The 16,000-nt window shown below is 48.0% G+C and overlaps 2 protein-coding genes across 2 annotated transcripts; one reads left to right on the forward strand and one right to left on the reverse strand.

The window, feature by feature from the left end:
• Window positions 1-306: 306 nt before the first annotated feature.
• LOC146172184 (uncharacterized) lies at window positions 307-2,269 on the forward strand. The gene is made up of 4 exons (XM_084585912.1): window positions 307-523; window positions 588-755; window positions 932-1,109; window positions 1,200-2,269. The coding sequence occupies exons 1-4, from the start codon at window positions 378-380 to the stop codon at window positions 2,259-2,261; spliced, it is 1,554 nt and encodes a 517-aa protein (XP_084442038.1). The 5' UTR covers window positions 307-377; the 3' UTR covers window positions 2,262-2,269.
• Window positions 2,039-10,932, reverse strand: LOC146172185 (uncharacterized). The gene is made up of 6 exons (XM_084585911.1): window positions 9,694-10,932; window positions 3,991-4,198; window positions 3,658-3,900; window positions 3,368-3,506; window positions 3,049-3,269; window positions 2,039-2,998 (listed from the first exon to the last, which is right to left on the reverse strand). Exons 3-6 carry the CDS (start codon window positions 3,828-3,830, stop codon window positions 2,671-2,673), a joined length of 861 nt encoding a protein of 286 aa, XP_084442037.1. The 5' UTR covers window positions 3,831-3,900; window positions 3,991-4,198; window positions 9,694-10,932; the 3' UTR covers window positions 2,039-2,670.
• Window positions 10,933-16,000: the final 5,068 nt, after the last annotated feature.

The raw sequence follows: 16,000 nt of genomic DNA on the forward strand, positions 1-16,000 counted from the left end.
GGCCAGACTTCATTTCACTGGACATATTCACATAACAAGCCCAACTTTCTGTTCTCTTGAGGATAGTATATTCACGCACAACGTCATCTAAACCTTAGGATTTCCAATTTTCACACAAACCAACGACAAACAGTACGCTCCAATGCGCTGGCAATGCGCCGGCAGGCGCATTCCGGCGTTTGAGCGATGCGCCGAGAGGCGGCGCCACCCGTACAGCTGTCCGGTCCCTATAGGCTCGTAACGAACGTCGTTCTCGCGCCGACTAGTGCGCCCCTCACGGCGGCGAGCGCACACTCGGAAGGATACGATCGGCCCGCTGGCGTTCGGAAAGCCTTTTTGGGCACTGTTTCGCGCGTAGCCGTTGCCTTTTCGGAACAATGTCGAAATGCAACACGAACTGCTGCGTCGTGGGCTGCAACAGCACGTACACCAACTCACCAGGAACGAAGTTTTATAGGTTTCCGAGCCGACCGTATGAAATAGAGCGGCGTCACCGCTGGATCACGCTCGTCCGACGGCAGAAGTAAGCTGTTTTATGTTCCGGCAATATTTTAAGTGCGTTAACGATGAATGTGTTGCTTTTACAGCAATGACGGCAGCAACTGGAGACCTGCAGTGCATAGCAGGATATGCAGCAAACATTTCGTCGGTGGTGTGAAATTTATTGAAGAAGGCGACCCTGCTTACCACCCGTCAATATTTCCCGCTGAATATAAAGCGACGAGTGGGCTTCTGTCAAGCGACCGCTATACGAGGTTGAGCATATATTTTTTGAATTTGCCCTCAGCTTGAGGTAGTGTGGCTAATGCCACCTCATTTTGTGCATTGACAGTTGATTTGGTTGCGTGATCGCGGTGCTTTAGTGAACCAATATTGTTTCGCTGTGACTACCCACAAATGCGAAGCGACGAAGTCTTTTTTTTTTTGCCAGAAGAAGAAAGCGCCAGAAGCAAAAGATGCAGGAGGAGCGACAGATATCCAGTTATGACAATCAACAAACAGGGTGTGTCTCAAGCCCCGAACCACAGATTTCAGACTGCCCGCCTTACAGTGACGACGTAGTGGCCTCCGTCGGCGGCCAGTCTGCAGATAACACACATCGTGTGGATGTAAGCAAAAGTTTACTCCATGTAATTTGTGCTTTTCATTGCATTTAATTTTACTGGTGTGCTAAGCTGGTTTTAAAATGCTGGTTTCAGGCCTCAACAATGACTGAAGACGGCAATGTTACTTTCAGCGTGAACTTCACATTTCTATCAGAGTTGTGCGATGGAAATGCTTCATCCTACATAAGTCACAAAGAAGTGTGCAGCACAAGCTTGGGCAGCTCATGCAGTCCGGGCTTTTCGGACAAAAGCACTGGACCAGCGTGCAAAGAGCCTTTCTTCGCGGGGTTCAGATCTCTTCAACACGATGAAAACGCCTTTCATGCGCTGACAGCAATTAATGTTTCATTATTTGCTCTGCTGTTAAGCATACTGCCACCTGCTCCAAGGAAGATGAATGAGCTGTCCACTGAGAACAAGATTCTGTTATTTCTGATCAAACTTAAACATGGGCTGCTATTCTCTGTTCTCGCTGTTCTTTTTGGCGTCCACAAAACAACGGCCTCTCGCATCTTCAAGGGTCTACTTGTAAAAATACATGCTGCAACAAGGAAATGGTTATACTGGCCATCACAAAGAGCCGTTCTGGCCACATTACCTCCATGCTTCAAAGTACACTATCCAAAATGCAGAGTTGTTATAGATTGCACTGAACTTGAAACTGAAGCTCCTCCAGGAATTGAAAAACAAAACATGTGGTATTCGGACTACAAAGGAAGGCACACCATCAAGTACCTTGTTGGAATAGCTCCGAATGGCCTTATAACTTTTCTTTCAAAGGGGTTTGGAGGTCGAACTAGTGATACTACGCTAACAGTTGAATCAGGTTTTTTGTCTCTTCTTGAACCAGGAGATGTCGTCTTAGCTGGTAAAGGATTTCCAGGCATAAAAACAGGTGTTGGCTCGCAGGATGCAACGTTGGTGATGCCACCTTTTGCTACCAGCCCACAATTCACGGAGTCTGAGGTGGATGCCACATATGAAACTGCCTCCGTGCGCATTCATGTAGAAAGAGTGATTCAGAGGCTGAAAATTTTTGATATCATTACACGGAGAATACCACATGAGCTGACTGGCTATGCTGATGAGATTCTTCATGTACTAGCAGTGCTAACAAACCTGAAGACGCCCATTTTTTCCAAGCCACCGAAATAATGAGGCTGAAAAGGGGAAAAAAGTTATTGCACGTTTTTTATATACACAAGAAGGGTCAAAATGACTGCCCTTACTGCGACATATATGAGGCTTTACATGTCACTGTATTAAAGGTGTACAAATTAAATAAAGCAGTTCTCATTAATAGGCACTGTTTTCTGGTCTCTGTTGGTGATGGGATGACGACACTTGTAAAAGGATACTGCCTCTACACCCACCTTTTCTTCCTGGGAGGCTGCTTTGCGGACAGCTCAACCTGCCGGTCAGAAATGGCTGGTAGATCGGACTCTATGTGAAGCAAAAGCCCGCGGACTCCTGGACTAGTAGGGGACCACCCTGGAAGACTTTTTTTTTAATAAATAAAGTTGTTTCCATCCACCCATGAACAATACTAAATTAAGTAAACGCATCACATGTCTGTACATTCATGCAATGCCCTGAGAAAGTGCTCAAAATAAAAGTTTCGCAGCTTGGGCACTGCAGACGACAGGAACTCATCATTTCTTTTTACTTGGATTGTGAGTGAGTCCACTTCTGTGTGTACATAAAAGTAGCAGCGCTGCAAGCCTAGCACATGTAAGCAGATTTGTATTTGTGTGAAATACGAATGGCCGCGTCTTAAATCCAGAATGTCTTCACCGCACAGGTATTTCAGCAAGGGTCTCTTGGTCAAGCTCTGTTGTCTTCTTGAGAATGGACACTTGATTTCAAGTAGCACTGCGCTGCCGTCTTCATCCCTGAAAGTTAAACTTTCTATTTGGAAGAACAACCCGATAAAAGTGATTACCTGAAAATGCCGTCGGGGGAGCACGCAAGCCACGGCTCTCCAGGACAAACTACCAGGCCGAATTGGGCGACATTCACGTTGTGCTTCTTTTCAAACGCCTTACGGGCTGATGGCTCCTTTAACAGCCCATACTGCACCTGGTAGCCATTGCACGGCACCTCGGTAACAATGGTCTTTGCACGCTCGTAGAGATTTTCACAGCAGGTCAGAATCCTGTGTGCCTGCAGAAGACAAAAGGCAGGGAAAAGACTACGCCTGTATTAGCGCAACCAGTGTCAGGGTCAGAAAATTGATCAAGCTGCAAGATACTTCTCTTTACCTTTGTAGCAGTTATTCTCGTAAACCTTTCATTGGCCCAAAGAGTACGATCAAGCGCCGTCCTAGCTGATAGGTCAGGCACATCTTCAGGCGGCACAGCGACGTAGCGTTCATAAATTCGTCGCTCCGGGCCCGACAGCCTTTGGGGGAAAGGGGGGGGGGGGGGAGGGGGGCATTGCGAGCCAGACACAATAGACACAATAGCAGTTAATACATCTTTGTTTTTCAATTAGGGTCTCTTAGAGAAGAAAAAAATACGAATACTTAAGTACTGTACACTAGGATACAAACCTCTCTAGGAAGTTAACTCGTTTAAGAAGTATTTTGTTTCCACACTGCATGGCAGTAAAGTAGTGGCACTCTTTCTCGATCCTCTCCCATTCAAAAAGCACCAGGGCTTGCGCAGAGCTATGAGGAGGGGTTGTAGCGGGCTCAGCTGGCATACACTCTTCTGCGCTCAACATATCAATTAAGGGTAGTTGAGGTCACCGAAATATTGTGTGACATGGTTCAGCGGAACCTCCTTTGCACGCACTGAAAAATCGCAACATAAAAAGACTCAAATTTACAGCAACCTGCGCGAAAACGTTTTCCGGAGTAAACACAGCTGGTAGTGTTCCTCACCTTTTTCTTTTTTGGGGACAGCAACGTTAGAGTGCCTCGGGTATGCCTTACGAGACGCCGGTACGCCCCACGATCGTGGATGAGAGGTTTTCGAGTCGCAGTTTCCGTCTTGTACGTACAGGGCAACTTCTGCGGCGTGCTTGCATTTCCCTGCGATACCCGCACGGCAATCGCAGCTCCCTGCGAAGATTCTTCTTCTGCCGTTGACCTGCAAGCATTATGTCATCTATAATTCCGTTCGTCCACACGGTAAAATGAAGGTACTTACGCTGAGCTTCACGCATCTCGCCGGTCCGTTGATTTTCGTCTGTGGAATGCACCTAGCTGTGACCTCCGATCCGTGAGAGTCCAGTATTTCCCTCACGTCGTAAACGTGCCCAGCTTCAAATAGAAGCCTTCCCTTCTCCAAATTCTTTCCCCGAAAAAAGCTGTCAAGTTCTTGTAGCTCCCGAAACCCGGCTAAAATTAATATTGGCACGTTGTTTGCCGCCATCACTGAGTTTCAAACACGCAGTGCGAGCGCCGCTGACTGCGGGAGTAATCCTGCCACATTTGAGCAGCAACTCCCCAGAGGGCGCTAGAGGTCCGAAAGATGGGGCGCCTCCTAGCACTTGCAACTTGCCTATGCTCCGACTTTTCTTCCGTCCCTTCTACCAATTTTTGGTCGAGCGCAGGTCTGCAACGTGTTTTTGGCATCGAAACTCTATTGTGTTTTCCTTGTATGTATGTTATGAGGCATTATATCCAAAGCATCACTAGCCTTTGCGACGTTCATATGGCCCTCCAGGTTTGAGTCAATGTAGCGCAATAATCGAACAGGCCCGTTTCTGCAGTTAGACTAGGCTTGACACATCTCTATGTGAGTCAGATGGTTGCGCGTTTCGTTTGTTGCCGTAATAACTCCCGTCTAGCAACCAGAGCATCCCGGCTAACTGTTTTAGTGAACCTTTTTTCATACTGAGGGGTCTCTTTCAATTTTTCTGATCGGCCCTTATGATTTGGTTTTTTGAAAGAAGTCTACGATTCAGCACGTTTTCTGGCAGTTCGCTTTTCTTATGAGTGCATATTCGCCGTCTCTCGCAAAACTTATGCATAGAGTTGATGTGTATGCGGTTCAAACTTCCATTATATCGTTCTCCCTACTGTTATTTTATGGCACATGATGTGTTGAGAGAGGAGTACGTTAAATGCCGATTCCGCCTTGCACTGAAACATTTTGCTTTAAACTTCATGCTGAAGTTCTACCGTTTTAAATATGGCTGTAACAAATATTTTTCCTTACAGTAATTGTTGACAATACGATGCACCTGAAACCATGGAAGTTGCTGGATTGTCTGATAAGACGCGATATTATTTTTGGATGTTCTACAAAAAGCACTGCTTAAACACTGTCTCGCAATCTCACAGTCTACGAAACCAAATGGCCACACCACTTGACCATGAACCCTTTGACATGAGCTTCCTCGTTGTACTACGTAGTCTGTGGAAATAGAGCATGTTGTACCGAAATGCTGTGCCTCTCGTTTCCCCCTGCTTCGTACTTATTTCGGCCAGCTGATGCACCAGCTGAAAACACGACGAGAGTGACTCCCAGCCAGACCGGCTCCCATTATTGATGCGTTGTCTTTGCTTGCCACCGTTTTAGTGGAGGGTTAGACCTGTTTTATTTCTGCGGTGCTGTATATTTCAATTGAACTTATTTGGCTACGGGCTCAATATTTTATAAAAATATGAGTAAAGATAAGACGGGCTTCCCAGCAGTGTATTCGTCCGAGATAAATGACACTTGGTGGAGCAGCTTCTTAATATACCGGAGAACGTTATACAGACTATATACAAGAGGTGATACAAGAATCAAGCCAGAGATGCTTCCCCAAGGGAGCAACAATCAGAGACGAACGGCAACTAACCGCGCCGGCCGCTAAAGCAGAGCAACCACGGACTCCGCGTCGCCGCAGTCGAGCTGGCGCCTCTTGCACCAGCTCCAAAGCAACCACTACTCCCAGCGCTCGTCAGCGCGAGCGTCCTATCCAAAGAGTAGCTCCAGCAAAAGAACTCGGGCGCAGTCCCGCGCTCCTGAGATGAGCCAAGGGCATACCCCTTTCCACAAGTAAAAAAAATAAATACACATTTACTGCAAACTGTCTCCTCGGCAACCTTCGCAAAGCGCACCAGATGCTCGCTATACATCGCAGTGCAGCGCGACGAAAGCCTGACCCCCCTTCGCGGGTTTTATGGCCTCCGGTCGCTCCCACTCGTGCGACGGCACAGCGGGAGACCGCGCTAATGAGGTCCGAGACGAGGCAAAAGGGGCGCTTCTCCAATCTCCAATAACAAAGGGAAAATAAACTCAGAGGGGGGTCCGAAGGAAGAGCTCACGTTTTGGAGCTAATGCTCTCCTTCTAGGAACTAAAACGCGACACGCAGTTAAACACTAGGCCACCCAGCTGAGAAATACATCAACACGTACACGAGGGTCTGGCATAGAAACTTACACAGACAACGCAACAACCGCTGAGGCCGAACAGAGCACGGGCCTTACACGTCCCCCCTAAGAGGATAATTGGGCTTCCAATGCGCTAAATTAGACGAAAAAAATAAAGACCTGCTCTGTGAGGCTCGCTTTTACACGACCGCAAACGCTTCTGTCCGCCGTGACACAAAAGTACTCTTCTGCCTAAATAGAACCCAGTACCCAAAACAAGAGCATGAAAAAAAAATAAATAAGGATGCGAAAACATATTTGCTTATGCGCGTACACAGTCACAGGCGCTTGCATAACCAAACAGTTCTCAGACATGCGACTCAGTCACACACACTGTAAAAGATTAAATGTGTCAACGTCAATCAGTTCATCTTGTTCCTCAGTTCTCTGCATGTTGAGAGCCTACACACAGCTTCGACGTGTCTTTCCTCCACTCTCGCCCACTGCCCGCACACATGCTCGAGCCAGAGCACAGGATACGCTTCTATTAACAAGGCGAAGGCGTAGTGTGCACTGAATGAGACAAGTGTCAATCCTAGCCTCCCGGGTCGAACACCTGTACTGCCTTTTACCAGACAGCCCCGCGCTGACCACATTCTACGCTTAGGCTGCGATCTCTCCAATGCAGCGGTGGCGTCAACTCTGGACAACATAATGCCTTCCCTTAGCCCAGCGCGCGCACGAACAGTGGCGTCAGCGTACGTTTCCGATTTTGGCGTCGGCAGCCCTTTTTTCGGATTGGGATCGCCCGTTGGCATTCCTGGCCGCTCATTACTCCTTCGCGCAGCCCTATCCCGGCGCTCGAGGTTTTCTACCTTCTGTGGTATGTCGTGACACTGGGACTAAGTCGACCCGGCCTTCACTTGGTAGCGTGCAGAGACTCCGGGTTGATGAAAGATTGAATCTTCGAAGTTGGTAAATTATTAAAAGCAGGTTTAATGGCACTTTGAGAAAACTTATTTACATGAAAAAGGGTATATCAGCAAAATGGCAAGCATTAAGAGTTCATAGCGAGAAGCGTATGGATGAGCCGTTTACCCAGGGCTCAGAGCGTCATTTCGTGCTCTGCAACGTCCTTAAATCCCCCTATGTCCAGCCCCTCTCTGAAGATGCTGACCAATCAGTTCCAGGGCACACCCCTCAGATATCGGCAACCAATCGATCACCTCACTGCACTGATGGTCTGATGCACTGACTGGTCCAGTATTGTTTCGTGGGGCGTGGTCACTTGTTGGCGGGTAGAGCTTGGGAACGGCGAAGAGGTAAATTTCGATTCTTCTGCAAAGATCCGATATGGTGGTTCCGGCAAGTGGATTTCCTTCTCAGAAACCCAAGTGTACGTGCGCGCCACGAATACTGCTTCCAGCATTGTCCCTTTCTGGCAAATGCAACTCTTTCCTGCATTCCTGGGAAATCCTCTAATGCCCGTAATCATCATGCTCCTTTCTTCTCCTGTACGTCAGCGGATGTGTCACTCCGATCGTCTCCTTTGGACAATAGGCATTCCTCACTTGACAATAGCGCCTCTCGACGGGAAGGGTGAACAGTTGAACAAAAGGCAGTTCCGGCTATTTCTCACAGGGCGACGTTTCTTTGTATTTTTCTTCACATTCCCTTGACAGGGCCAACTTGGCAGTTGCAGGGTCACGACAAAGCAAAGCATCATCATCATCATCATCATCAGCCTGATTATACCCACTGCAGGGCGAAGGCCTCTCCCATATTTCTCCACTTAACCCGGTTCTGTGCTAGCTGCATCCACTTGACCCCTGCGAACTTCTTAATCTCATTTGCCCACCTAACTTTCTGCCGCCCCCTGCTACGCTTTCCTTCCCTTGGAATCCAGTTTGTTACCCTCAGCGACCATCGGTTATCCTCTCTTCGCACTACATGTCCTGCCCATGTCCATTTCTTCTTCTTAATTTCTACTAGAATGTCGGTAACTTGAGTTATTTCTCTGACCCACTCTGCACGCTTTCTATCTCTGTGTGAGCAAAGCAAAGCATGCTCACACAAAAAGATTCATAGAAACAGGCTCACTTAGAGCCCTTGCCCCACCAGCACATATCAATACCATGCCCACAGGCGAAAAATAGTGCGCGCAAGCGCGGACCATGCACGGTCACAACAAGTGGTGGGTCTGCGTCGCTCAATGTACGCGGAATGGAGACGTTGTCACCACTTATCGGCGGCAGCTCATGCAGCAAGGAAATAGACGACGCACTGCTCGCGTTTCCGTAAGCTTCGTGCAAACTGTCTGCTTTCCCCGGCGCTCGCAGTGGCTGCTCAACTTTCCCTTTGTTTGGCATCGCGCCTGCTGCAGTCAACATGCTGATTTCACCTCCGTCGCTTTCGTCGCGGCGGCTCTCAATCCGAAGGACATTGGGGCCTTCTTGAGGGCTCACTTGCTCTGATACCGCTACAACCGGAAGGCAAACTTTCTTTGTGTCCGCTGGCTCTGCTTGGTCATCATCGGGCACATTTTTTTCTCATCCTTCGGATTCCCTGCGGCGGGTATTGAGACCTGCATGTTTGCGACATCAGCAGTGCCTGCTTTCGCGAAAGCTACATCCAACTTTGCAGTGCTAGCTGTGGTTGGGAACGGCACCGCGAGCACCGCATTCGCAGCCGCTTCTGCTAAGCTCTGACGTTGGTCTTGGCGTTGGTCTTGGCGTTGGTCACCTCGTCGCTGCCGGCCTCGTCATTTTCTGAGTCATCTTGTAGGCTCGCATGCGTGGCTTTCTCTTCTGAGACGGGCTCCTTTGTATCCGCTAAGCCTACTAGGGATACGGTAGCCACATCCATTTTCTCAACTGACTACAACGGCCTGCGATGCTATATGCATAACGTCGGCAGTTTCATCGGGCTTTCGTGTTAATTCTTCTAGATGTGCACTTACCTCTACGATGCCCGAAGGACGATTGTCTGTTTCTGAAAGCGGAGGCACAACAGCTGTATTAACTGCGCTGTTCTCTCCTACGTAGCCTTCTTTCATCTGGCTACGTTTGCGGCGCTCTCTTTCTAATAAAAGCTCCTGCCGCATCTGTCGTAGCTCGTCAAGCTCTTTCTGCATCTCCTTTAGTATCATTGCTCAAATTTCTGGACCGCAGTCCGCCCCGATATCCCACAGCCACATATCGAACTCTATAGCTATTCGCCTAGGCTTTTGGCTCGAGCACGGCAGAGACAAGCAAACAAGAATGGGGAAAATCACTCACCGGTGACGCTGCAGTACTGGTTGCAATGATGGAGCGTCCGTTGCGCCATCGTTGTGATACTCCGCATCGTCAGTGCACACACACAAGCAGTCTGCAGTTGGCGTTTCCTCGGTCTTCTGGAGTCGTCGATAGCTGACCTCGCCCTGGCTACGTTGGTCCTGCTGATAGACTTCCGCGTCTCAGCGACCGATGCGTGCACCTCTTTGCTCTCGCGTCTTCGGCGCCCGGCCGCCCGATGCTTCACGCACCCTCCTGTACTTCGGCGTCTGGCCGCCCGATGCTCACGCACATTTTTGCAATTGCGTCTTCAGCGTCTTCGCACCCGATGCAGCACGCACTCTCTTGTAGACGGGTCTTCGGCGTCTCGACGCCGATGCTCACGCACCTTTTTCCAGTTGCGTCTTCAGCGTCTTCAGCGTCTCCACACTCTATGCAGCACGCACCCTCTTGTACTTGAGTCTTCGGCGTCTCGGCGCCCGATGCTTCACGCACCTCCGTTCTCTCGGTTCCGCTGCAGCGCACCAATCCTGTAGCGACTGCGCCAGTAAAGATAAGACGGGCTTTCCAGCAGTGGATCCGTCCGAGATAAATGACACTTGGTGGAGCAGCTTCTTAATGAACCGGAAAACTTTATACAGACTATATACAAGAGGTGATAAAAGAATCAAGCCAGAGATGTTTCCCCAAGGGAGCAACAATCAGAAACGAACGGCAACTGGCCGCGCAGGCCGCGCCGATCGCTAAAGCAGAACAACCAGGGACTCCGCGTCCCCGCAGTCGAGCTGGCGCCTCTTGCACCAGCTTCAGAGCAACCACTACTCCCAGCGCTCGTCAGCGCGAGCGTCCTATCCAAAGAGTAGCTCCAGCAAAAGAACTCGGGCGCAGTCCCGCGCTCCTGAGATGAGCCGAGAGCATGCCCCTTTCCACAAGTCAAAAAATAAAAACACATTTACTGCAAACTGTCTCCTCGGCAACCTTCGCAAAGCGCACCAGATGCTGGCCATACATCGCAGTGCAGCGCGACGAAAGCCTGACCCCCCTTCGCGGGTTTTATGGCCTCCGGTCGCTCCCACTCGTGCGACGGCACAGCGGGAGACCGCGCTAATGAGGTCCGAGACGAGGCAAAAGGGGCGCTTCTCCAATCTCCAATAACAAAGGGAAAATAAACTCAGAGGGGGGTCCGAAGGAAGAGCTCACGTTTTGGAGCTAATGCTCTCCTTCTAGGAACTAAAACGCGACACGCAGTTCAACACTAGGCCACCCAGCTGAGAAATACTCCCAAAACACAAGTACAGATATACATCAACACGTACACGAGGGTCTGTCATAGAAACTTACACAGACAACCCAACAACCGCTGAGGCCGAACAGAGCACGTGCCTTACAATATGCATATAGGTTTTTCTTGAATTTAAATGCGCGTAATGAATATAATGCTGAAAAAACACCCTTCATGGCCTGAAAAATGCTGGAAATGCTGAAAAATACTGCAAAATATATTTCAGTGAAATATTTTTTATATCTGAAATTCTCTAATTAGCAACATACTCCTTATTTTGCTTGAGTCGAACCGTTGCTCAATTTGTTATATGCCTTTATTTCAAATGCGAGGTCTTCGACATCCCGCACGAGGCCATGTGGCCGTGACGTTATACCCGTGTCGACCAACTAGGACTATCCCGCACGGTAACTTCCGATACGCGGGGCCAACTACTATAGTACCCCGACGGCTTTTAGACACGACGACCTGCATACCCTACACGTAAAGGCATTTCCATACCAATCATTTTCCGCACGCAAGGCACAGGCAGATTTCTGTTTCCCTTTTGTTTTAAGATGGCGCCGACTCGTTCAGGATAGTTTCTGAAACAAGATATCCAATTGGGACGTCTTTTATCAAAGCAGTTGTTAAACTCCACATTTGCCGTATTCGAATAGAGGAAAGCAACACCGCAGCAGGGTGTTTGCTTTGGCTGCGGCTTTCCGGATCCACAACGTAATTGTGATAATAATAATAATAATAATAATAATTGGTTCACAGGAAAGAAAGGGCTCAGTATTTATCACACTTGGTCTTGTGCATTTGACTACGTCATAAGAGAATTAGAGAAGGCAAGAGTAAACGGGGAAGAGAGAAAGAGGAGCCTTAAAAAAGAGATACGGAATTATTTTTCCACCTGAGGATCTTTAACGTGCACTGACATCGGACAGCGCATGTACGCCTCTCCGTTCCGTCGCCAACGAAACGCAGCCGTCGGCGTTCAAGTTCAAACCCAGGTGCCCCGGCAAAGTAATCGGGCATCTTAACCACTGCGCCGTCGCGGCAGGGCAAAATAGTATTTGCCATAGTGGAAAGAAGCACGTGCGAACATTTGTAAGGTAGAAAAGACACACGCTAACCTGTAGATTTCACCCGCGTGTTTTGTCTATAGTATGAGTATATATTGTTTTGAAGAGCGGAAGCGACTCAGCACTGTGCTGAAGAAAATTGACGCTCACCAATGTAACCTACCTCTGGTTCTTGGATCAGGTGTTTCAGAAACTGAACATGAATTGCCCTCTGTTACAATGTCGTGAAGGGTGTCAATGTGACCAGATGCGCAGGACGAGAAAGTGGCCCGTTTACACCTGTGACCGTGTTAGGCGACATTCAAATAAAAAATAACTGTCACACATCTGTCGCAAAGCTAGGACTATATAGAAGCGCACCTACAATTGTCCGATTCTGATAATCAGACCTGGCGAACAATAGGATGAAGAGCTGATCAATAGGTCTGTGTCCAGTCCTTGTGATGTTGGTCTGTGCGTGATTCCGCCCCAGGTTACATATATGAAGTGCCTCAACTCTCACCAGATGGGCGAGTGACATTTCCCTGCTTTGGATTTCGTATTACACAAAAGGCCAAGGAGAAATAAACGAAAAAATTCTAATATGTATAGCACTATTACCTAAACAGTACGCACGCGATATAAAAAAGGTAATATTGCCAGCGTAGGCAGCGTACTTTCAAAATACTCGTAGTCGTCTTCAGTGAGGTCGACGAGTCCAGAGAAGCGGTGCTAGAGCACTGAGGTGGGGAAGGCGTTCAGAGCAGCCTTTAGTAGCGTTACAAACTATTCCGTGCTATCATCTACGCTCATTTTAGTCTCGCTCCTCATTTCAAATTTCTGGCTGTCTCACGCACTTACAGACCGCCTGAGAGGGACCTGCCCGCCGCATCCCAGTTCCAGCAAGCGGCGGCTATCCACGATTCACAGGATGCTCCTGAGGACGTATCCCCGGCTCTCCAGCTGTCACCCAGAACCCAAGAGCCACAGGCGGGTCTCGAGGCTCCTCCGACTACGTCGTCTTCCGTGTGGCCGCAGCAGCTCCACGTGAAGTGTTTTCTTCTCAAACGTCCTTATTTACTTATATTTTGGAATTGAAGATTTGCATTATATTCCATACCCGTGGTTATCTGCGTTGGCTGTGTCACCTTCTGTGCTCTGCTCACGACACAAGTTTTTCTTCACTGACTATCGACTAAGCACCGATTGGTTTCGTATACTTTCTGCACGTTTTTTATAAGAACCATGTACGGAGCCAAGGTCTATATAGCGCGAAGCCCAAATATTTTTCCTACAGTCGAAGCCTCTGAATATTTGGAAAGTTGAGAGTTTACGAACCGTCCACATGCCTTAGAAGCCCGTCCAGGCAGCCTCTTACCTCCCCTGCACGTCCCAGTGCACTCTGAGGTCGGTCTTGTGTGCCACAGTAGAACGATGTAGAATGCTTGGAATAAAGACTTGCAGTGGCCTTCGTACGAAAATGATATCTGGGATCATTATTGTTCGTGGTGGCCACTACAGAGTAAGGCATGCGGTGCTTTGTCTCTATTTTTGTCTGGTGCTTTAAGCCAGAATTTTGGGTATTCCGATAGCGGGCGCTTAAAAGTTCTGGCGCCACAATTTTTTGGAAGTCATAACGCACATAGTAATTTAGGCGATACTTAAAAGATATGTTCAACTTAAAAAGAATAAAGTGCCTTGAAAGTTTAGCCAAATGGGGTCGTCCTAATTGGCTATGTCGCTAAATTTGCCAGCATTAATTTTTATTGTTTCTGTGCTATTCAGAAGTAAACGCGAGACATCTCGGCCTTCTTATGTACACGTCAAAGTCGATTTTAATCACAGTATTCATGAGGAATGAGCAGGCCTGTGCGAAGTAGTGCAGGTCATTGGACGCAACTTGTCTCCTAAGCTGCTGAACCCAATGACGCGATATGGAGTCACAACCACTGCGGTCGCGTTTCGGTGGAGGCGAAATATAATGCGCTTGAGGGCTGTTATATGTGTGTGTGAATGCTGAAAAGCCCATGATAGTAAAATTTCTGGAGCCCTTTAGAAGGGCCCCTCTCACAGTCTGGGTCCTTTCAGGAAATTACATCTCATTCATGTCTCCTAGTTAGAGCTCGCATTTTCATTTCGTTTTCATTCGGATCATGATAATGACTTCGGTCAAGCACCACATAGAGATTGTTGTGCTGTAGCGCATGCTTCCGCATCTACGAGGGGTCACTGAGTGTTCCACCCACGCAGGAACCGGAGGCTGGGCCTAGCAGCAGAATGCCCAGCTACGTCCTTCTCTCCAACGAAGATGATGTAGGAGGCGACGACATAGAGATGACACCGCTTTTTGTGTTTCCATCATTCCAATTGGCTTTGGAAACGGAGCCCAATATTGTCCAGCAGGAGCTTCAGCATCCTGGAGACCATGAAGCGAATCAGGATCAGGCTGGGCGGTTTTCGCCATCAATGTTTCTTAACGAGTACAAGAGGACCCCGGTGACAGAAAGCAGCGGTGAGTGCCCTCGATACGAGTTACTCGCCTGCATGCATTGTTGCTAAAGAAAGGGATCTCGATGACTGATTAGGATTGCCGTTCATCCGCTAATGACAAGGAACGTCTCGGGTCTGATTTGGTTGAAGTAAAGGCAAGTAGAAAATAAAAAGGAGCTTACCGTTCAAATTAATCGTGTTTGATAACTGCTTAACTGTTTAATATAGCTTTCATACCATTTTCTTGGAAATCATGCTGAGTACCAAATATAGAGTTCCTGATTTATGCCGATTACGTCACAATATGGCCAACACATAAGCATCTAAAGACGCCAAACGTTAAAATACAAGAATTTTTAAACACTTTGGATGGGTACGTGCGGGAAGCAGGACTCGAACTGTCGCCTCAACAATTCAGTTACAATCATGTGAGAATAAGAACGAATGAAAGGATTTGAAAGATAATAACTTCATATTGAGGACTGGTAACCACACATTGCAGCAAGTGGACGAGGTGAGGGTCCTTGGGCTATGCATATACAAGTCAGGCAAAGGAACTCAATGGCTCCATAATACAAAAAGGCAGAAGCGACTACGCTTCATTCCATTCACCGAATCGTGTCTAGAGGAGGAGGGGCCCGAAGAGATACAGCTAGACGTCTTGTGCTTTCAGTACTTCAACCTAGAATAATGTACCGAGCTCACTTCCGTGGACTAACGAAACAACAGTGGGCGGAGCTGGAAACGATAACAAGAAATGCTATACGCACCATCAGGGGTTTCCCAAAACTTACACCCATCCCTATACTTCATGAATATGCACAGCTGAACACTGTGACGGAAATTAGAGAAGCAACAAGAAATTTAAAGAGAATATATGTTGAGCCTGTTGCAGCTGTATACAATGAGATGACAGCACAGACACCAAAAATAATAGACCCCCTTCCCTGGGCCAACACAACAATTACAACTACCAAGACTACAAAGCCCCATGTAAATCACAGCCGACAACACGTCCAGTGGTTGACATAGGTCTCGGATAAGCACAGATTATTTAGACGCATCAGTGGTTCGAAGTGATGGAGGAATGGCAACTACCAGCCCCACACATGGAGAGTTATTCACACATAGGGAGTACGTAACAGACCACACGGAGTCACATGCAATGAAGCCGTATACTATCCAGGATGCAATGGAGGCTATAAATACCATACCGTCTATAATCGAAGCTCGCAATTACAGCGACTTCCTAGCGGCTATCAAACAGCTCAATATAGTTAAAAACCCCTAATCGTTACCCAGGGCATACATGCTCTAAATAATAAAATAACAAAACGCGTTCATGTGCACTGCAGATGAGAAGACGGTAATAACAGATCATAAAGATAACAGATACGCTTGTACACCAAGGCCCTAACATGAGTGCCTCACCCACAAGCCTTCCATTTATTCCTCGGTCCGCTTTCCCAATCTTGGTATCTGTTGCAAG

This window comes from Amblyomma maculatum, unplaced genomic scaffold, assembly GCF_055883805.1.
Source record: "Amblyomma maculatum isolate TAMU_Amacu unplaced genomic scaffold, ASM5588380v1 scaffold_13, whole genome shotgun sequence".
NCBI lineage: Eukaryota > Metazoa > Arthropoda > Arachnida > Ixodida > Ixodidae > Amblyomma > Amblyomma maculatum.